We start from the raw sequence: 19,359 nt of genomic DNA, 5'->3' as shown, positions 1-19,359 counted from the left end.
TCCTTCCAGCTGCCATACCACTCTGGTCTGATCACAACTAGCACACTTATTGTGTCAGGCTGTCCGCATAAGTTTATATGTCCACCCTGCACTAGAGGAGAGCTGCTCTGGGCAGCTCCTGTACTGAATCATCTCTGGTCCTCAGCACCCCGCTGAAGCCTGACCCATGGCAGTTAACACAGCAGGCTGAGTGGTGGGGGAGATGGAGCACTGTGGAAGCAAAGAGTTCATCGAGGCCATGAAACACATTAGTGCCAGGGCCGAAATTCCCATCCTGGTCTCCTCACCCTTTGCCCTGTGCCCCTCTGGACAGCCTTTGGGAAAGGCAATGAAGGGAGAAGCGAGTGAAAGGGTCAGGTCAATGGGGGCTGCTTAGCTTATTTCCTACACTGGCCCCAGGAGTGGCCCAGCGTGAGGCCAGCTTCCTCAAACACTGGTCCCATTTCTGGAAAGTCTCCATCCTCACATCACCACTTCCCATCCCTGGACATAAACTTAATGATGCCAGGAGAACAATCTAATCAAAGCACTTTCACATCTCTAAAGAAATTGCTGCTGGAAGCACTTATATGTAATTAGCTTTTACATGGAATGGGATGGGCCTGGGCCCAAGGCCAAGCTTTCCTCATGGGAGGGCATGCAAATGGTGATGAGGATGGTATGGCCTGGTCATCACCTGAGCAGCAGGGCTGATGCACCTGGAGTCTGGACAGAGAGGGAGCTGGTGGAACCCAAAATGCACAGTAAACATTACATCAGATTTATGAGCAAACTTCTCCTACTACTAATTATTAGAAAAGCATCACTGGTGGCATTAACACACATATCTAAAGGATACTGGCTAGTACGTAAAGACCCACCATATATACGGTGCTGGGTTGCTATCTTCCAGTTCCATTCTGCATGTTAGGGAAAGGCAGAAGGTTGCTGGGTTGTAACAGTTAAACAGAATCACACGAATGTGGTGGCAACTCAGCCACAGGGGAGGAAGAACACCTAAAGACCCCCGGATTTCCTCTTTCATCTGTCTGTCCACTCAGACACTTGAAGTCTGCAGGGGGTGGGGGAAGACAAGTGGGGACGACAAAGCAGTGGGAATTCTGTTCATGGGACCAGGCAGGACAGATCTGCTTGTCCAGGATATAGCCAGAGGGAAAAGTCAATCATAGCGAGGGAAGCAAATGTCATGCCCAAGGAAGCAAAGACAAGTGTGGGCCAAGGGACAGGGAGAAGCATTGGGTGGAATAAATGAATCCATCCATCAGAAGCAAGATCTGAATGCAGGGCATAAACCAGATCGGGGCAAGTTCCAACACAGAATCTGTGCACAATGTAAGGGGTTAAAGGCTCACTTTATAAAATGGGCTATTTGTTTTAAGGAGTGCTGTTAGAGCCGACAGCTCTGTAGAAAGCTACAGAAAGTAAAACAGGCCTCTGGGAGGGTCATATTATCCTCTTCCAGGCTAACATGTCCCAGTCACCACTCAACTTCCTTTGCTACCAAATTCAAACAAGAATTTTTTTATTAAAAGCTCAGTGTCAAAATGGATAAAACAAACATTAATATGTAATAGAGAAGGGGACAATGGATGAAGGGGATTATAACCACTTTGCTAAGGAAGTCATTGAGGTACAGAGAGATGACTTATTGCAGTAGAAGAAAACCAGAGATAGAATCACTTTATTTTACTGACAAATAAAAAATAATTTCCCTGTCAGGCAGATGATTTTCCTTAAAGTAGACTGTCAAACAGATGCTCTGAAGGCATTTGGAGGTAGAAGGAGAGGAGTTTGGGAGAAGATATCAAAAGACCAGCAAGAAAAAGTTCACTTCCCTTTGAGTTAGGGTTAGCAGGACTGTGCTGATGTAAAAACACCAAGTTTTCAGCAAAGCACTCCTGGGCACAGCTTGGGTGGGAATTGTACCAAAACTGCTTCTAGACCAGAGATTCTTAGCCTGGGTTTTCAGATGATTAGAATCATCTGGGAAAGTTTTTAAATTACTAATGCCTGGGATTCACCACCAGAAAATCTGATTTAATTGATCTGGGATAGAGTCTTGGTATCAATATTTTTAAAGACTCCTCAACTAATTCCAACGGGGATCTTAGGTTGAGCACCCCTGTCCCAGATGTACCTGTGGTATCATAGAAGCTGCCCAACCTTAGGAGAGAGAAAAGTGTGGCTTCACAATTCACCTGTGCTACTTGCTGACTTGGTGAAATGAGCAGGTTACTTACCTTCTCTGAACCTGTTATCTAATCCTTAAAGTGATAAAGATATCACAGTTAATAATGAAATAGTAAATAAAATTTTGAAGGAATTCCCCCAAACCAGGAAAAAGACAGATATCCATTATCACCACTCTTATTTCACATTTTACAGTGGCCCTAGCCAATGAAATAAGATAAGAAAAAGAAATACAAAGATAAAATCACCAGAAAAGAAGAACTTTCATAATTTAAAGATCCCATGACTGTGTACACAATCTGAACACAATCCAAATCTGTATAAAATCCAAAAGAGTCTATATACCATTATATTCAAAATTGTATTTTCTATGTATCAGCAACAACTAGAAAGTAAGAATTTTAAGATAGGACTTAATAAGTATAAAACACCCCCAGAAATAAGTCTTAAAGAGATATGCAAGATGTTGACACTCATGCAAGATGTTGAAAACTCAAAACATATCTAAGAGAAGTTAAGGCAGTCTCTATAAAGAGATTATACTACATTTATTGATTAGAAAAACCTATATTATCTAAGATGTCAATAATCCCAAAATTTATTTATAAATTTAAAGAAATCCCAATCAAAATTCTTGCAGGTATTTCTGTGGGAATTAACAAGTGGATTCTAAAATGTACAGAAAAAGGCAAATAACTTAGAATTACCAAGATAATCTTAAAGAACAAAGTTAGAGGATTTATACTACTAAATGCTAAAATTTGTTATAGACTACAGGGACTCAGACAGTGTCATCTTGGCACAAGGATAAACGAAAGACTAATGGAACAGGAAAAAGAAAAAAACTCCAGAAACAGACTCACTTTACTAACAACAAAACCACCTCTTTAATTAAATGGTGAAAGATAGTCTTTTTGGCAAATGGTGCTAGAACAACTGGATATCACTTGGAAAACACTGAACTTCAAACACCACTAAAAAAATTAATTTGAAATAGATCAGAGACCTAAATGTAGAGTGTAGCACAATAAAGCTTCTAGAAGAAAATATAGGATACCTTCATGATTAGGGGGTAAACAAACACTTTTTTTTTAGGGGTTTTTATACTTTTTAAAAATGAACATATAATGTATTTTTTGTTTCAGGGATATAGGTCTGTGGTTCATCAGTCTTACACAATACACAGCACTCACCGTAGCATGTACCCTCCCCAATGTCCATCACCCAGCCACCCCAGCCCTCCCACACCCCTCCACTCCAGCAACCCTCAGTTTGTTTCCTGAGATTAAGAGTCTCTTATGATTTAAATAAGCACTTCTTCAATGGACACAAAAAACACCAACTATGAAAGAATAGATCAATAAACTGGACTTTCTCTAAGTTAAGCCTTTCTATTCATCAGAAGACGCCATTAAGAGAATGGAAGAGCAGACCACGGGCTGAGAATGTATATTCTCAAGATATATACCTGACAAAAGTTTCATACGTAGAATATGTTTTTCCAAGTTTATAATTCAGTAACAAAAAGACAAAGAAGTCTTTTTTTTTTTTTTAAAAACGGACCAAAGTATAAGACATTTCAATAAGGATGTGGGAAAATGCTCAAAATCATTGCTCATCAGGAGAATGACAATGAAACCCACCCTACGAGGCCACTCTGCACCTTGAGCAGATGACACTGGGGGCACTGCCTATCCAGCTATGGCTAAGTGGCAAAGTGCTTCCTACCTCTGAAGCAGCCCAGAGGAGAATGAAACTCCCCTGCATGTTGTTCCTTGTCCATGGGCATGTCCAACCATCTTCCCTGCCTCTTCCTCTTCCTCATCCCCCCTCCCTCTCCCACAGGCTGGTCACCTGCTGGCCGGGGCGGGACAGTGGTTCTGGCTCTGGACAGTGGTTCTGGCTCTGTGCTGTGAGAGGGGGCTTACTCTCCCGCTCTCACAGCACAGAGCCAGAACTTACTCTCCCCGAGTGGGTCCTCCCTAATCAGGTTTGCCCCACACCGACACCTTCTACCACCCCCTCAGCCTCTTTAGCTTCTCCCCTTCCTGCCCCAGCAACTGCCTTTCCCCAGCTCACCTCCAGACTTCAGAAGCCAAAGGGGAACGCAGCGTGGGAGGTGCAGGCTCCTCTACACCTTGTCCAGGACCTCCAGGCACCCCTGCGTCCCCGTGGCTCAGCTTCCTGCCTCCCCAGCACTGGCATTGTGTTTACATCGGACTTATTTATTTTCTCCTCTCACCAGATTGCTTGGGGGACAGGCGGGAAATGCACTTCTCCGAGTCTGTGCCTCCTCAGCCCACCACCCACCTGCACAGAAGCGCAGGCCTCCATCTGTGAACTCCCAGGGGGGACAGGCGCCCAGGCAACTCCTCAAGGAACAAGGGATGTCGCCCCCTCACCACATACCCAACCCTGGAGAAGAGGCCTGAGAATTCCCAGCCCGGCCTGCTCACCGCTTCGGACATTTGTTCATCACATTTGTCTTCCAAAATTATTTCATATGTCACACGGTCCCCAGGGAACACACGCCTCCCTCCGCCAAATGAGAAAACGGAGTTTCGTGGGGACTAGAAAACTTGCTTGTGGGTCTTCAGCAAACCTGCGACAAAGGACAGTCTGGCCCGGGTTCTCCCCATGAACCCCTAAGCTGCGGACAAGGTTTGTTTGGGGACCCGAGAATGTGGGCTCGGGACCAGAGGAGTGAAAGCAAGGGGAGGGCAAGCTGGAACAAATTACTAGGGATGGATGGTATAAAAGGGGGCTCAGGGAAAATCCCACAGGCAGATTTTGGGGCATTCTGTGCTTACTGAAGGGATGCTTCATTATCTGCACTCCCCACGCCCACCCCACCCCTGGGCCTGAAACAGTTCACAGAGGCCAGGCTGCAGCCCAGTGAGCTCCCATGACCTGCCTTCTGGCCTCAGGCCTGCTGCTCACAGTAGGAGTGGGGGTGTGGGGGTGTGCACATCGCCTCCCTTCTCTGGGCCTCTACCCTCTCCTCTGCAATGGGGAAGAATGCACTAGAACTCTTCCAACAATATTTATCCAGCCATGTGGCAAGCATTGCTCACCTGGGTGTGCAAGCCACTTCCCTGATGGGCTACGCGGTAGACGATATGGTGTCTATTGGTAGGAAGCCGAGGCAGAGCTCCGAGGCCAGGCAGCGTGGGACACGCTCCAGGAGCAGCCGCGAGTACAGTGTGAGTGCCAGGAGGGAAGAGAGCAGTCAGGAAGGCTGACCAGAGAAGGACACCAGAGCCCTTTCAGCAAGGGCATGTGAGACGCCTTCCCAGGCCTCCCCAGCCTAGGCAGGTGCACCAAAGCAAGGAAGGCCTGAAGACGTTCAGTGGAGGACTCTGGCAGGAAAGGGGGAAAAAACCTCACATGTATGGCACATGCACTCATTTCATCCTCACAGCCTGCAAGGTAGGGACTGTCACTCCTCTTTACAAGAATATGAAGGGACCAGGACTTAGACGACTACCAGGTCAACACTTCTTACGTGCTGAAACCGGGCATGGAACCCAGACTTGCGCCCCAAAGGGGGAATGTGCCAGAAGCAGTCTGCTCACAGGCACCTCTGTGTCAGGCCAAGCGGTGTGGGGTCCAGTGAGAACTGGGGGGCTCAGGAAGGTTTTTGGGAGTCGGACACATGTTAGATTACAAATTGTATCCGCATCCTTCTTCTGGAGGAAGCTGGATTGGTAGGAAGAAGCTCCTGTTGCCTTGAATTTTCAAATCTCCCTCCTTCCTTCCCACACACGTGACATACACAGGACACACTCTTCTGGATGGGTGGTTTGGACCCTGAGCCCACTGGCCCAGACAGCTCCAGAGGACAGCCTCAGGCGCTGAGACAGGCCTGCCGCTGCCGCTCTTATCCACCAGGGGGCGCTGCCGCACAACGCACGGGAACCTACGGCAGCCCCGACTGAGCTCCGCTGCTGCACTTGTTCCCGCTGCCAGGGGGCTCCCTGCCTTGTCCAAACTCAGGCTGTGCCTTGTGCGTGGGCTGCAGCCCCCCAAGCCAGCAGGGCCTTCCTTCAGTCTGAACAATACTGGCCTGTCATCTCAGCGCGAACTCTTGGCGGGGGTGGGGGAGGTGGATTGGGGGAGGGAGGGCTTGCAGGGAGGTGGGACAGTGCCTAATTTTGTTCTTGCCTCTTCACATCCTGCCCTCCTTCAAGCCCCCTTACCCCCTACTCTCAAGGCAGAGGGAGAAGCTTGGGAGACTTGGAACTCAGGAAAGGAAATGAACCACACTCCCTCTAGGCAGCCCCCTTAGAGTCCCCACCCCTGTCCACCTGCCAGTCAGCACAGACAACTGACCTCGAACCCTGGGGTTCTCTGCACTGTTCCAGCCCATTTCCAAGGCAGGAGAAGGCCTGCACCTGGGGGCTGGAGGGGAGGGGGAAGCTCATAAGCCTCGGAGGGTTGAGCCCTGGGATGGAGAGGTATCTGGGATCTCCATCCAGAGACATTATCTCTCTCTCTCCCTCTCCCTCTAACAGCTACTCCTGGCTAAAGAAGGGGCTGCAAGTTAAATTAAGCAGATTTCCTGCCCCACTCTCCCCATCAAACCTCACTGACAAACTAGAACTGACTATATCAAGATAGAATAGCTTCCTTGCCCTGGGGTCTGCACACCACACCCTTTTTAGCTAGCGAAGTATGCAAAGAAGACTGTAGCAAATAGAATCTACAGCTGGGGGCAAAAAAAATGGGGTCCCCAACCCAGGCTCTGCCTCCCTCACTGTGTCGGATGCCTTCCAGCCTCAACTCTGCTCTCTGTAAAATGGGTGGGACCATCTCTCTCTGCCTTCCTTACAATGTGATTGTGAGAATCAAATGAGAAAAAGAAAGTAAAAACCGGATTTTTCTGTGTGTGAATATTATCTATTTATGATCATCTGCAACTCTGCAGGGAAGAAGCAGGGAGAGAAAGTCCTGTGAAATGGCAGCTGAAGTGGCAGATCGTGCCCTAGTGGCGGCCCCCTTGCACCCTGCCCCCTCCTGCCAAGTGTCTCTGGGATTTAAATAGCTGGATTCAGCCGCCCCCGCCCCCCCGCCTCCAGCCTAGCCCTTCAGATGTCAGGGCATCTCAATCCCAAGAAGTGGGCCCAGGAGACAGGGGAGAGGTGGCAGAACTGTGTGGAGAGAGGCAGCAGGTTTCCCAACCCTTGCCACTGACAATTTTCTTCTTGGACTTGAAATTGAACCCTCATTCCCTGCCCCCTGCTCATCTTTAATTTCCTTCCATCTTTAATTTCTCCATCGATTTTCATTAAACTCTCCCTTTGGCTCCAGCACAGGGTGAACTCCTTATTTGAAAAAATAAAACAAGAGGGAGGGGGTGGGAATAAAAGGAAGCTCTTTTGAAAGCAAGATGGTGTCTGGTCGCAAGGCTGGAAGAGGTACTTTGTAGAACTGTCTCTGAGGTTGTCTGAGGCTGTCTTAGCATTGGGCTTTGGGTGCCCCCCATGTCCCCACTTATGGCCCTAGACCCATCGGTTCGTGCCCGTCAGATCCCCATCCCCCTGCCTGGACCACAGCCCCAGTCTCGCTCAAGCCCCACCCCCCCCCCCCCCGCAACTCCATCCTGGCCCCTGGCCCTGTCCAAACCGGGCTCCTGCACCAGCAGTGCCCTGACTGTGCCTCTCACCACGCAGAACATCTGGGACTCTGCCAGGACTGTTGTAAAAATCCCAGGACTCAGCCTCTTTAGGGGTATGCAGGGTTTCCCCAGATCCACCTGAAATAGTGGAGACAAATGGGCAAGAAGGAGGGAGTGGAAGCCAACCCAGGCGGAGTGCTCCCTCCTCGCAGGCACCACTTGGCGAGCCCCGCCCACTATCCCACCACCTCATCGTGGCCCCTCCACCAAGGAAGAGTTGTCCCCGTGTTATAAAGAGGAAACCATGGTTCAGAGAGGAATGACTTGTCCCCTAGCCTTCTGTCAGCCTATCTAAACCCTACAGCTCTCTCCAGGAAGGCTGCCATGACCAGGCCAGGCAGGCTGGGTCATCTGGCCATCCAGACGGAGTTGGGTCTGTCTGCTCTCATTGGACCGTGTGGCTCTGGGGCCCTCACTCCCTCCTGCTTGTTTTCTTCCTCCAGTCTTCTCCAAGGTAGGATCCAGAGAACACTGTCTTTTTTTTTAGGCTCCCCCAGTTCATTGAACATAGAGCTCCTGAAAGAATTAGAGCTCCACCACCCACTAGCCAGCTGTGGAGAACCTCTGCCTTTGCCGAGGCCTCTTGCCCTTGGCCTGCCTGGGAGCTCCTCCTTGACCCTCTGAGCCAAGCTCCACTGCCTCCCTACTCTTGCCTGCACCAGCACCGAAAGCAGAGGTGGTGCCACTGGCCTGTGGCCTCTGATGGCCATGGGACAGCCGCTTTCCACTGTCTGAATTTCTTGGCTTTGCCCCAGCCAACCCCAGGGGGAGACAGAGAACATAGCTGTTTGTCCCTCCTCTCCAGAGCCCAGCACAGAGTCTGGGGAGCGAGGGGCAACTGTCTGCCAAGACACAAGAGACGTAGGACAGACTTCCTGAAACTCACTGGTTTAGGGGAAACACAATGTAGGAGAGGCTGTGGCCAGGATGAACCAGGCCTCTGAAAAGAAAGAATAGATTCTTAAAAGACCTTACAGACACCTTTGGAGAGGCCTGCACTGTGCTTTGACGTGTTGCCCCACCAACCCTCTTCAGGGAGTGTCCAAGTCTTCCCGCTGCCCAAGCTAACATGCGCAGCCTGGCTCCCAGGAAGCCGTTCCTCTGCAATCCCCACCTCAGAGCCAGCCTTGGTTCTAAAGCTCTCCAGTTCCAAGCAGTTTCCTCATCTGTAAAATGGAAAGGATTCGAGGACTCGTGCCCCAGCCCCACCCAGCTTCTCCATACTGAGCCCTGAGCAGCATGGGCACCATGTCAGCCTCCTCCTCCCGCCAGGTCAGCACTCCCCCGGTCCACCCGACGGTAATCTTCCCCAGGCCACTGATGGTCAAATCCTGGTGACTGTCTCGCTAAATGCCATCATAACAGCTACCCTTTCTTGGGTACCCTCATGCGAACAGCACCACGTTCCTGTGCATCTAGTCTCCTCTGACGGTCCTCGGGGCTAGATCTCCTCATGCCCATTTAACTGAGGACGCGGCCCCTCTGGGAAGGTAAGCCAAGTCCTCAGGGAAAGGTGCCCAAACTTGTCGTGGAGAACCCTGTGCCCCCAACCAGGAAAGTCTGACCATCAGAGGCCATGGCTTCCCCACCGTGCTGGGCGGCTTCTCAGCAGATTACCAGGAGGGAAGGGTGCAGACCACGGTTGCTGCGTGATGGACTGAGCAGGTGAATGGATGAGTGAGCGGACGGCTGGATGACAGAAGCAAGGAGGACGCCGGTGCTGAAGTGACTTCCCAGAGTGGATGAGCGGATCCACGCCTGAATCGAGGACCAGGTGAGTGCCCCACACCCGACAGAGCCCAGGCATCCCACAGCAGTCTGTCTGGTGTCCTGGCTAGACCCGCGCCGCTGTCACTAGGGTCTTTGAGTGATTTAACAGACCTTTCTGGGGTTGGAGGAACGTGGGGGAGCAGCATGACAAAGATGAATTTCACCAAATCCAGCATATTTCTCACTGCCAATTAGTCAAGGGCTCCTCAGTGAGAAGCCCAGGCCAGCAAATCAGCCGAGGCTGGGACTTTGACATTCTGTGACTAGTGCATGAATTGGGCCTTGTGACTGTGCGGCGGGCAAGACCCCCTGGACATCACATTCCCTATCCTGTCTTCACCTCCCCAGTCCTGCTGCGGTTTCTATAATCCAGCCTGTCTCTGGGCTTCTCCACCTTGCGCTCTAAACACTAACAATGGCCAACCTCACTAGAGCCTCTGAGGCCAGCTCTCAGCAGCTCAGACCACACAGTTGGGACAGGTGTGGGCACGACCTGAGGAAGAGGGCATGGCAGGGGTGGGAGAGACCCCGAGCTCTTCCTGGGTCTAGAATTTTTCTCGATTTTGGAAGCAGTGTACTGTGAGGCCTCACAATGTCAGATATGAGTCCTGGGTCCACATGAGGGTTCACAGCTCAGGCTGGCTCTGGCTTGGTAGAGCTTGACTACATGTCTCCTGGACCACCCATTAGCTGTGTGCCCTTGAGCAAGGTGCTTCACTTCCCTGAGCCTTCCATCCTTCTGTAAACAAAGAGGATAATCACAGTATCATCGGGGTGGTAACGATTATACAAGACACAGTGAAAGGAAGGGCTTAGCAAAATGCTTGCCCAAAGCAAGTATTCGCTGTTAACTGTCCTGTTCATCATTGTCACAATGATCTGATTACCTGTTAGAACTGGGGTCAGAACACATTTTCTGCCGAGGGCCAGATAGGAAATATTTTTGGCTCTGTGGGCCTTATGGTCTCATGCAATTACTCAACTCACTGCTGGAGCATAAAGGTAGACTGTCAACACCTAAATGAAGAGGCATGCCAGTTCCACGACAACTTTCTGGGTCAAAAATTTGAATTAGAATTTCGCAGAATTTTCACAGGCTACAAAATGTTATTCTTCCTATTTTTTTTTTTTAACTATTTAAAAAGGGGGTGGGGGGTAATTTCTCCACTCACGGGCTATACCAAAAGAGGCAGCAGGCTGAATTTGACAGGTCTTGGCTTGCCACCCCCTGCACTTGAATGGAATCTCCATGAGGATGAGGGATTTGGCTGTTTTGTTTACTAAGCTCCCAGTACCTGAAACAGTACCTGGCAAAGAGCAGTCAAAAAATATTTGCTGAATGAATGAAATACATGCTGTGTAATTCTGGGTGACAAGTCATTTAATCTCTCTAAGCCTTGGTTTCTTCATCTGTGTAATGGGGATGTTTGCACACTCAGGCAAGCATCAGATCTAAGTAGAAATCCCTGGGAACCGCTAGGCAAAGCACCACGGCTGTAGCATGTAGTTGCTATTCTGACCACCAGGGGGCTCTTCTCTGGCTGTTTTCCCTCCTGCTCAGCGCCGGGCATAGAGGTGTTTCTGGACTCTTTGTGTATGGAAAGTAATCTGCCCCGGATGAGGGGAATGCCCAGTTAGGACTACCTTCTCCTGGGCCATCTGGGGCATATTGGCCAGGAGCAGCAAGGAGACCGTGGGTTTAGCTGCAGGGACTCTTTTGGCACTCTGAGAGAATCTGTAAAACCAGCAAGTCGGTCAGGAAGCCTAGACGTCAGACTCAGGCTGATGGGGTCCAAATTCTGGCTCTAGAATGTTCTTTGTGATTTTAGGCAAGTCGCCAAGACTGCCTGAGACTCAGTTTCCTGTCTTTAAGATGGAGACGTAAAGGGTGTTCACCTCGGGGCACCTCGGTGGTTCAGTGTTTAAGCCTCTGCCTTGGGCTTGGGTCATGGTCTTGGGGTTCTGGGATCGAGCTCCACATCGGACTCTCTGCTCAGCAGGGAGCCTGCTTCCCCCTCTCTCTCTGCCTGCCTCTCTGCCTGCTTGTGATCTCTCTCTTTCTCTTTCTGTCAAATAAATAAAATCTTTAAAAAAAAAAAAAGAGGGTTCACCTCACAGGGTTCTAGTGAGTTAAAAAGGGATGTGTGTTAGGGCTAGGTCAACACAGGCCCTGGGCGGACCATCTGGCCTGGTAAAGGTGCCTTCATGTCTTCTGGCTTTGGAGCAGCAGCAGGAAGGTGGAAGTAAAAATCGCCTCCAGACTCCCTAGCTACACAGGTTTTCAGCTCTAAACAAAAAAGCTCTGCTGTTTTTCTTCCCTGGATTAGAAATTTCCTGCTGCTTTGCAAATCTCCGAAGCCAAGAAATCCACTGCTTTTGGAGAACTGGTGATTCCAGTCCCTTCTATTTTTTCATGTTCTTCCCACTAACCAGCATGAAAGAAAATGAAAAACAAAACCAGTTTGGCTGTGTTTCCACTGTCCCAGGAAGAGCATTTTATGGGAGAAGGGAGAAGATTATTCAGCGCATAGAGCTGGAGACGTCCAATGCATTTGCCTCAGGGAGTCCATCTGTCCATCAAGTTTGTCCCTCCCCCTTCCCCATTCTGCTCTCCGTGTAAGCACACACATACAAAGGCCTCCACCCCCGCAGGAAGGGGAGGCTCTGCCCAGAGGACTGGTACTAGCTCTTCCACCATCTTGCTTTGTGACCTCACACAAATTACTTCCCCATGTCGACCCACAGCCTTCTCCTCTGTAAAATGAGCAGAATCCCTTACCATTCTCCAACCCTGGCCAAAAGCGTCTCTCAGCCCATGATCCCTTTCCCGTGGAAAGAGGTAGGCAGGACATGAGATAACCATCTGACTAGGAGTCCAGACCAAAGTGAAGAAGCTGGTAGGGTATGGGTTTTCTGGAGCCAGCACCAGACTGGGGGACATGGGTACAGAGGGAGGGGAACATTTGGTTTGCCCCATCCCCATACAGACCAGACTCAAGGCACCTACCCCCTCATCCTGAGAGTACCACAACTGTCGCCAGGCTATTCCTAGCCTTTGTGCCTCTCTTCCATAAAAGTGTTCAACATCTTTCCTTGAAACTTGGTTGAGACATTTCCAAATGTCAGCCCCAGCCTCCCTAACCCTCCTGGTTAAAGTCCCTGACGGCCACTCAGGTCTGGGTAGCTGAAGAGCAAACTTACCCTTACAACCTGGGTGGGGGGGGGTATGATCGATGGAATTAGTGACACTGCCTTGGGGTGTCTGGGCCTGAGGCACCTGGGTCTACCATATCACTCACTTCCCTCTGGCCCCGCCCAGCCCATGCCATATGGACCCAACATACGCTTGGACTTCGGCTCCATTTCCCTGACCCAATCCCTCTGTCTTGGCGGAGCCCCACCTGCTTTGCCCCGGCCAAGGCACATCCTTCTTTTGCCCACTCAGTTCCCCAGGGAGTAGGGTCCTCCACCTTCCACTTGGGTCCTGCCATGTGGGAAGAATCAAAAGCCCTAACCTTGGACACCACTCTGCACCCTATCTGTCTACCTCCTGCTCTGTTCTGCCCACTGGACTGTTGGCCACTCCACCCAGAACGTGCTGAGTGCCCCTATGAGCCCTGCCCTACCTGGCCAGACTCCTCAATCCCTGTCCTCTTCATTATCTCCCACAGTCAAGATCCCAGCAACCCCTTCAGAGGGATGCCTGGGGAAAGAGGTTCTCAGGGAAGAGGCCCGGGGGGGCCACCAGGTCGATCGGGCCCCACCCGCTGCCCCCCTGATTCAGGGACCTCACCCCCCACCCCAGCCAGGTAGCTGCTCTCTCACCTTCTCCAGCTGGTGGACACCCTCTTCCACGCAGCAAATGGAGGCCAGCGTGCGCAACGCCTGGGGGTATAAGCACCGGAAGCTGTCCTGGCGGCAGACCTTGAAGAGGGCTACAACCCCACCCTCCTGCCAAGAAAAGAGAAAATGTCACATGACCTCCCTGGGTCCCCCGTCCTGGGGCTAATGTGAGAATAACTGGCATCCCTCACCCAGCTGTGATGTTTTTTTTTTTTTTTTTTCAGGTCTGGAAAGCAGCTGAATATGTCCCCCCAAAATACATTACTGGGGCATAAAGATTATTTTGAACTAAAGGTAATTGGAAAGAAAGAGATACCAGAGATCTCTGCCCTCCTCCTGTTTGCCTAAAAGGAGGATGCACATGTACAGAGCTATCCCCTTCCCCTTTCTACTGCGAAGGAAAAAAGTTAATCATCAGAGAAAACGTCAGAACCTTCTAGCACGGAGATGGCCCCAGGGGAATCTTCACAACAAATCTGACTAACCATCCTTCATCCATTATTAGTTTTCTGTAGCTTTGCCTTATCACGATCTGCCAGCCCTAGAGATTCAAAGTTCTTCTCAGGCTTCCTGTTCCTTGTTTTGTTATTTCTCTAAAATTGTTCTTTGCTATATAAGTACAAGTTCTAACCAACCCTCTGACTCACTCGTCTCTGAGAGCTCCCTGTGTCATCCTGATGTACTGATGTACGTACTAAGAAAGTTTGGTTTGTTATTCTCTTGTTAATCTATCTTTTGTCAGCTCAATTTTCAGGACACCAGCCAGAGAACTAAGAAGGTGGTAGAAAGAAAAGAGCGTTTCCTTTCCTATGGTTCCTAAACACACACACACACACACACACTCTCTCTCTCTCTCTCTCTCTCTCTCTCTCTCTTCCATGCTCACACACATGCTGCAAAGAAATGCTCCTTCCACAAGGAACATCGCTCTAATAGTCCAAACTGGAGGAGGGACTCCCCAGATGCTTCTGGGGCTAGGGTCGTAGGGTCTAGGCCAGACATATTTGAGAGGGCCAGATTCAACGCCATTCAATACCGCTTCCACTCAGTGCCTGCCTCAGAACAAGCCTGGAGCCCTCAGAAAGAGATTCTAGAAGAAGCAAATCTGAGGCAGGTGGAGGAAACTGAAGCCTAGGAGGCCGGTGCGGGTTCCCCCTCCTCCAGCAACCACCATCATTCCTCAAATCCTCCCAACCATGGCAGGCATACAAAAAAGGAGTCTTATTTATATCAATACTGGAATTTATTCTCATTTTGGGAGGGAAAAAAATGCCAAGTCCAGATGGGTGAAATAATTCACCCAAATCTACACATCCTTGTTCTCCCTTCTTCACCCTGGTTTGTAAAAGGAAAAAAAAAAAAGAAAGAAAGAAAGAAAGAAAAAAAAGAAAAGAAAAGAAAAAGAAACCTTCAGGAGCAATCACCCTAGCTGAGTGTGGACGTAGACTTCTTTTGTGATAGCTGGTCATGGAAACACGTTTTACTTGTGGAGACTTCACAGCAGTCTGGGAGGACTTCTGAGAATAAGCCTGGGGTGAGGCACACGTCCTAGGTGGTCATAGTTACCCTATTAAAAAATCACTGGAGCTTCCCCTCAGCCCGGGCTCTCCGACCAAAGTGAGGGAGCCAACAGATCACAAAGCAGATCCACCAGAGTGCCCAGCAAACCAGTGGTAACACCACCATGAATGTCCAGAGCAGGAGACTCTGGACACCCCCAACTGGCTCTGCCCTCTTTCCTCCCTCTGCCCTCCCCTGATGGCTACAAGGGTGCGTGGGAATGGCGGCAATCAGGAATGCGTGAAGACTGACAGGAACTCGGTCTGGCAGGGCACCTGCCTTTAACCTTACTCCTCCTGGCTCTAACTAAACCTGTTGCACTCTGCTCCTCAAACTGGAAAACAAGACAAAACAACAAAAAAAATGCTGCAGGAAGAAGGTTGAGCCCGGCAAAAATACCATTCCCTGTCAGATCTTTGTGAACTCTTTCAAGAAACAATATACCTAGCAACAGGCACCGTTTCGTGTTCTGGGGATGCAGCTGTGACTGACGGCACAGATAATGAGCGAGGAACTGGAAGGAGAAGCAGCCAAGACCATGACAACCCGGCACAGAATTGTTGCAACAAGTCCTGAATCTTCCCAACCCAGCATCCCACAAAACTCAGCCTAGCAGCCCTTTCATTCTGAGAGTTCTGCTGCCTGTCACTGCAGGAACCCAGATGAGTTCGTCATTTCCAACATTTTATCATCAGCTGAGAGCGGTCCTTAAATTTCATCTTCCCACTCCCTTTTGGGGTAGTTCATCTGATGGGGAAACAGCTTATTATATAGACCTGATGAATGCATTCATGCAGCCAGAAACTATTAATGGTGTATTATAAGCCAGACGCTGTGCTGAGCACTGAGCAACACTGTCTCAGACCCGGTCCATATTGAACTCTTGGTCCGACAACCTGTGAGTCATGGGATGACAGCTAATCTTTAAAGCGGGAAGAAATCCAGGTAGGAGTGCGATGAAATGAGGGTGTGCGGGGTTAGAGGAACACAGAGAAGGAGCTCCTAACGTCATCTGAGAGAGGACTGTGGAAAGGTCAAACAGAAGTACTCTGATTGTAAATGCACGGCACGACTCTGATAAAGATAGACTAGTGCGTGACAAGGCGCTCCCTCTCTGACTTGTCACTCCACAATCCTTTATCCCTGTCTTCCTGCTTTCTCATGGTCTCTGAGACAGCTGAAGAGGGCTGCACATAAAGGTCTTATTCAGAGAGTCACTGAAGGAAAATCAAATTGCTTTTTAAAGGGAGAAGAAAAGGAACAGGAGCTCTATGGTCTCCCGAGCCAGCCTGGCTGGTTATTAAGGACCTCCCTCCACATACAAGTATTTATATACCTATAGATGCTTATATATGTAGGTACATCTATATGTGTTTATATATATTTTTATATATATATTTTTTATATGTATATATATTTTTATATGTGTATGCTCATTTTTAAGCATATGTAGCATAAATATTATTCCTACGTACAATGATAGAAATGATGGATAATGATAGATGCATAGATACATAAGTACATGGATATGACAGGTAGATCAATAAGTGGGTAGGTATTTACGTCTGGAGCATACAACAAAGAAATGATACCAAAGAATGCCAGACTGAATGCCGGGATCAATATGGCAGGCTTCCTTTGGCTCAGGAGACAGTGAAGCCAGCATATTTATATATTTAAGCCTCTGTATCCATCTGCATTGGATTCTCAATACATTGTTTCCCAAGCCTGTGAAAAATAGCTCTCTTTGCATTTTTAGCTACTGCAAAAGCTAAAGGGAAGAAATCCTAAACCCGAATTGCAGGGATTCTGGTTCAAACCTTGGCTTTGCTGCTGGTTAACTTTGACTAAAAATGGGGTCATGGTAGCTACACAGCCAAGCTGTTGGGGGAACAACTGAGTTACTGTATGTGAAAGGGCCCAGCTCCCAGGTCTGGATAGCCAGGGGAGGTCAGCCTGTGGAAAGCTTCCTGGTTGGAAGAGGGTCTCAATTCCTCATGAAAGGCATCCCAAGAGTTGGGGTATGTGGAAGGGAGAGAAGGAGGGAGGCTGCCGAGAAAGTGAGATGGACTAGTTGTGTGGACACCCCTGGAGACCCCTCCCAGACCCAAGAGCAGCACTCAGCTTAGAGCAGAGCCAGGAATCGCCTGTGCCGGTGGAATGGCACTGTTGGCTGGAGCTTGTTTAATTTTGTAGAAAGCGCTGGGCTCAAAGCCAAAGTGTATCATGGTAGGTATTATTCAGACAGGCTTAGGATCAACTGTCAGAAAGCTAAGGAGGCCACTTGTGGGGTGTAGGCTAGTCGGGGGCGGGGGGGGGTAGTAATAGAGGAGCAGGAGAGGGGTGATTTTGACAAAGCACAGGGGAGTTTGCTCAGCTCTGCCCTCAGGAAGGGGTGGGGCTGACCATGACCGTCACAGGGAAGACTAGGTTTGTTCTTGGCCTTCAACGGAACTCAAGGGGCTGAGAGGACAGACCTCAGATAGGCTGCTCCAATCATCTTCTGGAGGCAGCTCAGATGGGTGAAGTGTCCAAAAGGCAGACCATGCTGGGCCCCAAGAAGGTGGGTGAGGAAGGTCACTGAGAGCAGCCATCCCACATTTGTCACAGCGTTGGGCACACTCAATGAGCATTGATAGTGAGGCTGCCATGCAGAGGCGCCGTAAGCGGTACGAGGGACTCCCAGCTCCTGCGTCACTGTCAGGATTGAGAACCCAAGAACAGTGACTCCACTGGATGAACCAGTGTCACCATCTTCCAGGCCAGAAAGACAGGAGTCGTCACTGAATTTTCTCTTCCCTTCAGCCTTCTGTCTGCTCTCTCCCAAGGGTTGGAGACATAAGAAGCAGAGATTAAGATTCTGGAGTCAGTAGGTCTGGTTAAAATACCAGCTTTGCCCTGAAAGCACATGACCTCGGACATGTTGTTTACCTTTTCTCTGAGCCTCTATTCCCTCATCTTAAAAATGGGAATTATAACACGTCAGAAGGCCATTGGGAGGATCAGTGAAGTCGTAAATGAAAAGCTTAGTGCGGTGCTTGGTGAAAATAAAGGAGGCAGCAAATGATGAAGGTTGTAGAAGGGGGGAGAAGGGCAGAAGGAGGAAGAGGAGGAGAAGAAGGAGAAAGAGGAGAAAGGACTGCTAAGAGGCAGCTCAGAATAGTAAGTAAGATCATAGCCTTTGTTGCCAAGCAGGCAGTATCAAATTCCAGCTCACCCACTTACTAGCTGTGTGACACCTAAAGCTCCCTAGTGATTCCAATACTCATCAGGGTTGAGAACTTCTGAGTCACTCTTTGGCCCAAGAGTCTAAAGGGTCAGGATAGAACAAGAAGTCACCACTGTGGGCTTGAGGATCATGAGCTCTGATATAAAGAGACTTGGGTTCCAATTCTGATTCCACTCTTTATCAGTTGAGTAAGACCCTTAAACTATGTCCTCAATCATAGATGAGTAAAACATGATACCTACTTCCTAGGATGGTTTTAGGATTTAAAGGAAATAATGTCTGTAAGGCATTAAGCATGCTGGACAGCGACACTCAAATGTCAGCTACTGCTGTTCTGTACAATTTACTTCTCCCCTATGCAGAGTCGACAAGCATTTACTCTCCTCTTCCAGATTTCTTTAAGGACTTAGATGGGTGATTCTGAGAGTGGAATTACCTGTAGGGTAAATTGGAATTTACCTTGGAATTACCTGTAGGGACTGTTAAAATGCAGAGTCTCAGGTCTTACCCCAGGACCTCAGTAAATTTAGGTGGGGCAAAAAATTATCTGTGGTTTCCAAAAACCCCCTGAGGGATGGTGACAGAGCCAAGACAGGGAACCACTGAGCTACAGTGTCTTCCTGGGGCTGCCACGTGAAGTCGACTGAAAGACATAACTTGCTTCCAATTAGATCAGTGCTTCTATCTCCATGGCAATGTCATTTCTCAAGTTTAAAAAAAATAGTAAAAATGAAATAGAGTCCTAGGGTTATCAATTGTCTGTATTTGCCCAAAGTGTTTGGACTCCAAGTTTAGGGGCAAATTAACCACGAAGCTAGCAAAATAAAACTTCCACCATGGGGTGCCTGGGTAGCTCAGTTGGTTAAACATCAGATTATTGATTTTGGCTCTGGCCATGATCTTAGGGTCCTGGAGTCAAGCCCCACACTGGGCTCCCCACTCAGTGAGGAGTCTGCTCAGGAATCTCTCTTCCCCTCTGCCCCTCCCCACCATGCTCTCTCTCTCAATAAAACAAACAAATAAATAAATCTTTAAAGAGAACCTTCCATTGTAATTGATGAAAACCACTGTCATTCTCAATTTTGTCTTT

At 49.1% G+C, this 19,359-nt stretch overlaps 1 protein-coding gene across 4 annotated transcripts in view; it reads right to left on the bottom strand.

The window, feature by feature from the left end:
* Positions 1–19,359, bottom strand: part of INSC (INSC spindle orientation adaptor protein) — a 120,458-nt gene that overhangs the window by 29,388 nt on the left and 71,711 nt on the right. For all 4 annotated transcript variants that reach the window (XM_059137002.1, XM_059137026.1, XM_059137010.1 and 1 more), the window contains one exon: positions 13,463–13,588. In XM_059137002.1, the coding sequence (XP_058992985.1) occupies positions 13,463–13,588 (126 nt within the window). The remainder of the gene's footprint in view (positions 1–13,462; positions 13,589–19,359) is intronic.

This window comes from Mustela lutreola, chromosome 1 (assembly GCF_030435805.1).
Source record: "Mustela lutreola isolate mMusLut2 chromosome 1, mMusLut2.pri, whole genome shotgun sequence".
NCBI classification, from domain to species: Eukaryota; Metazoa; Chordata; class Mammalia; order Carnivora; family Mustelidae; genus Mustela; species Mustela lutreola.
This window is presented reverse-complemented; position numbering and strand designations above follow the sequence as displayed.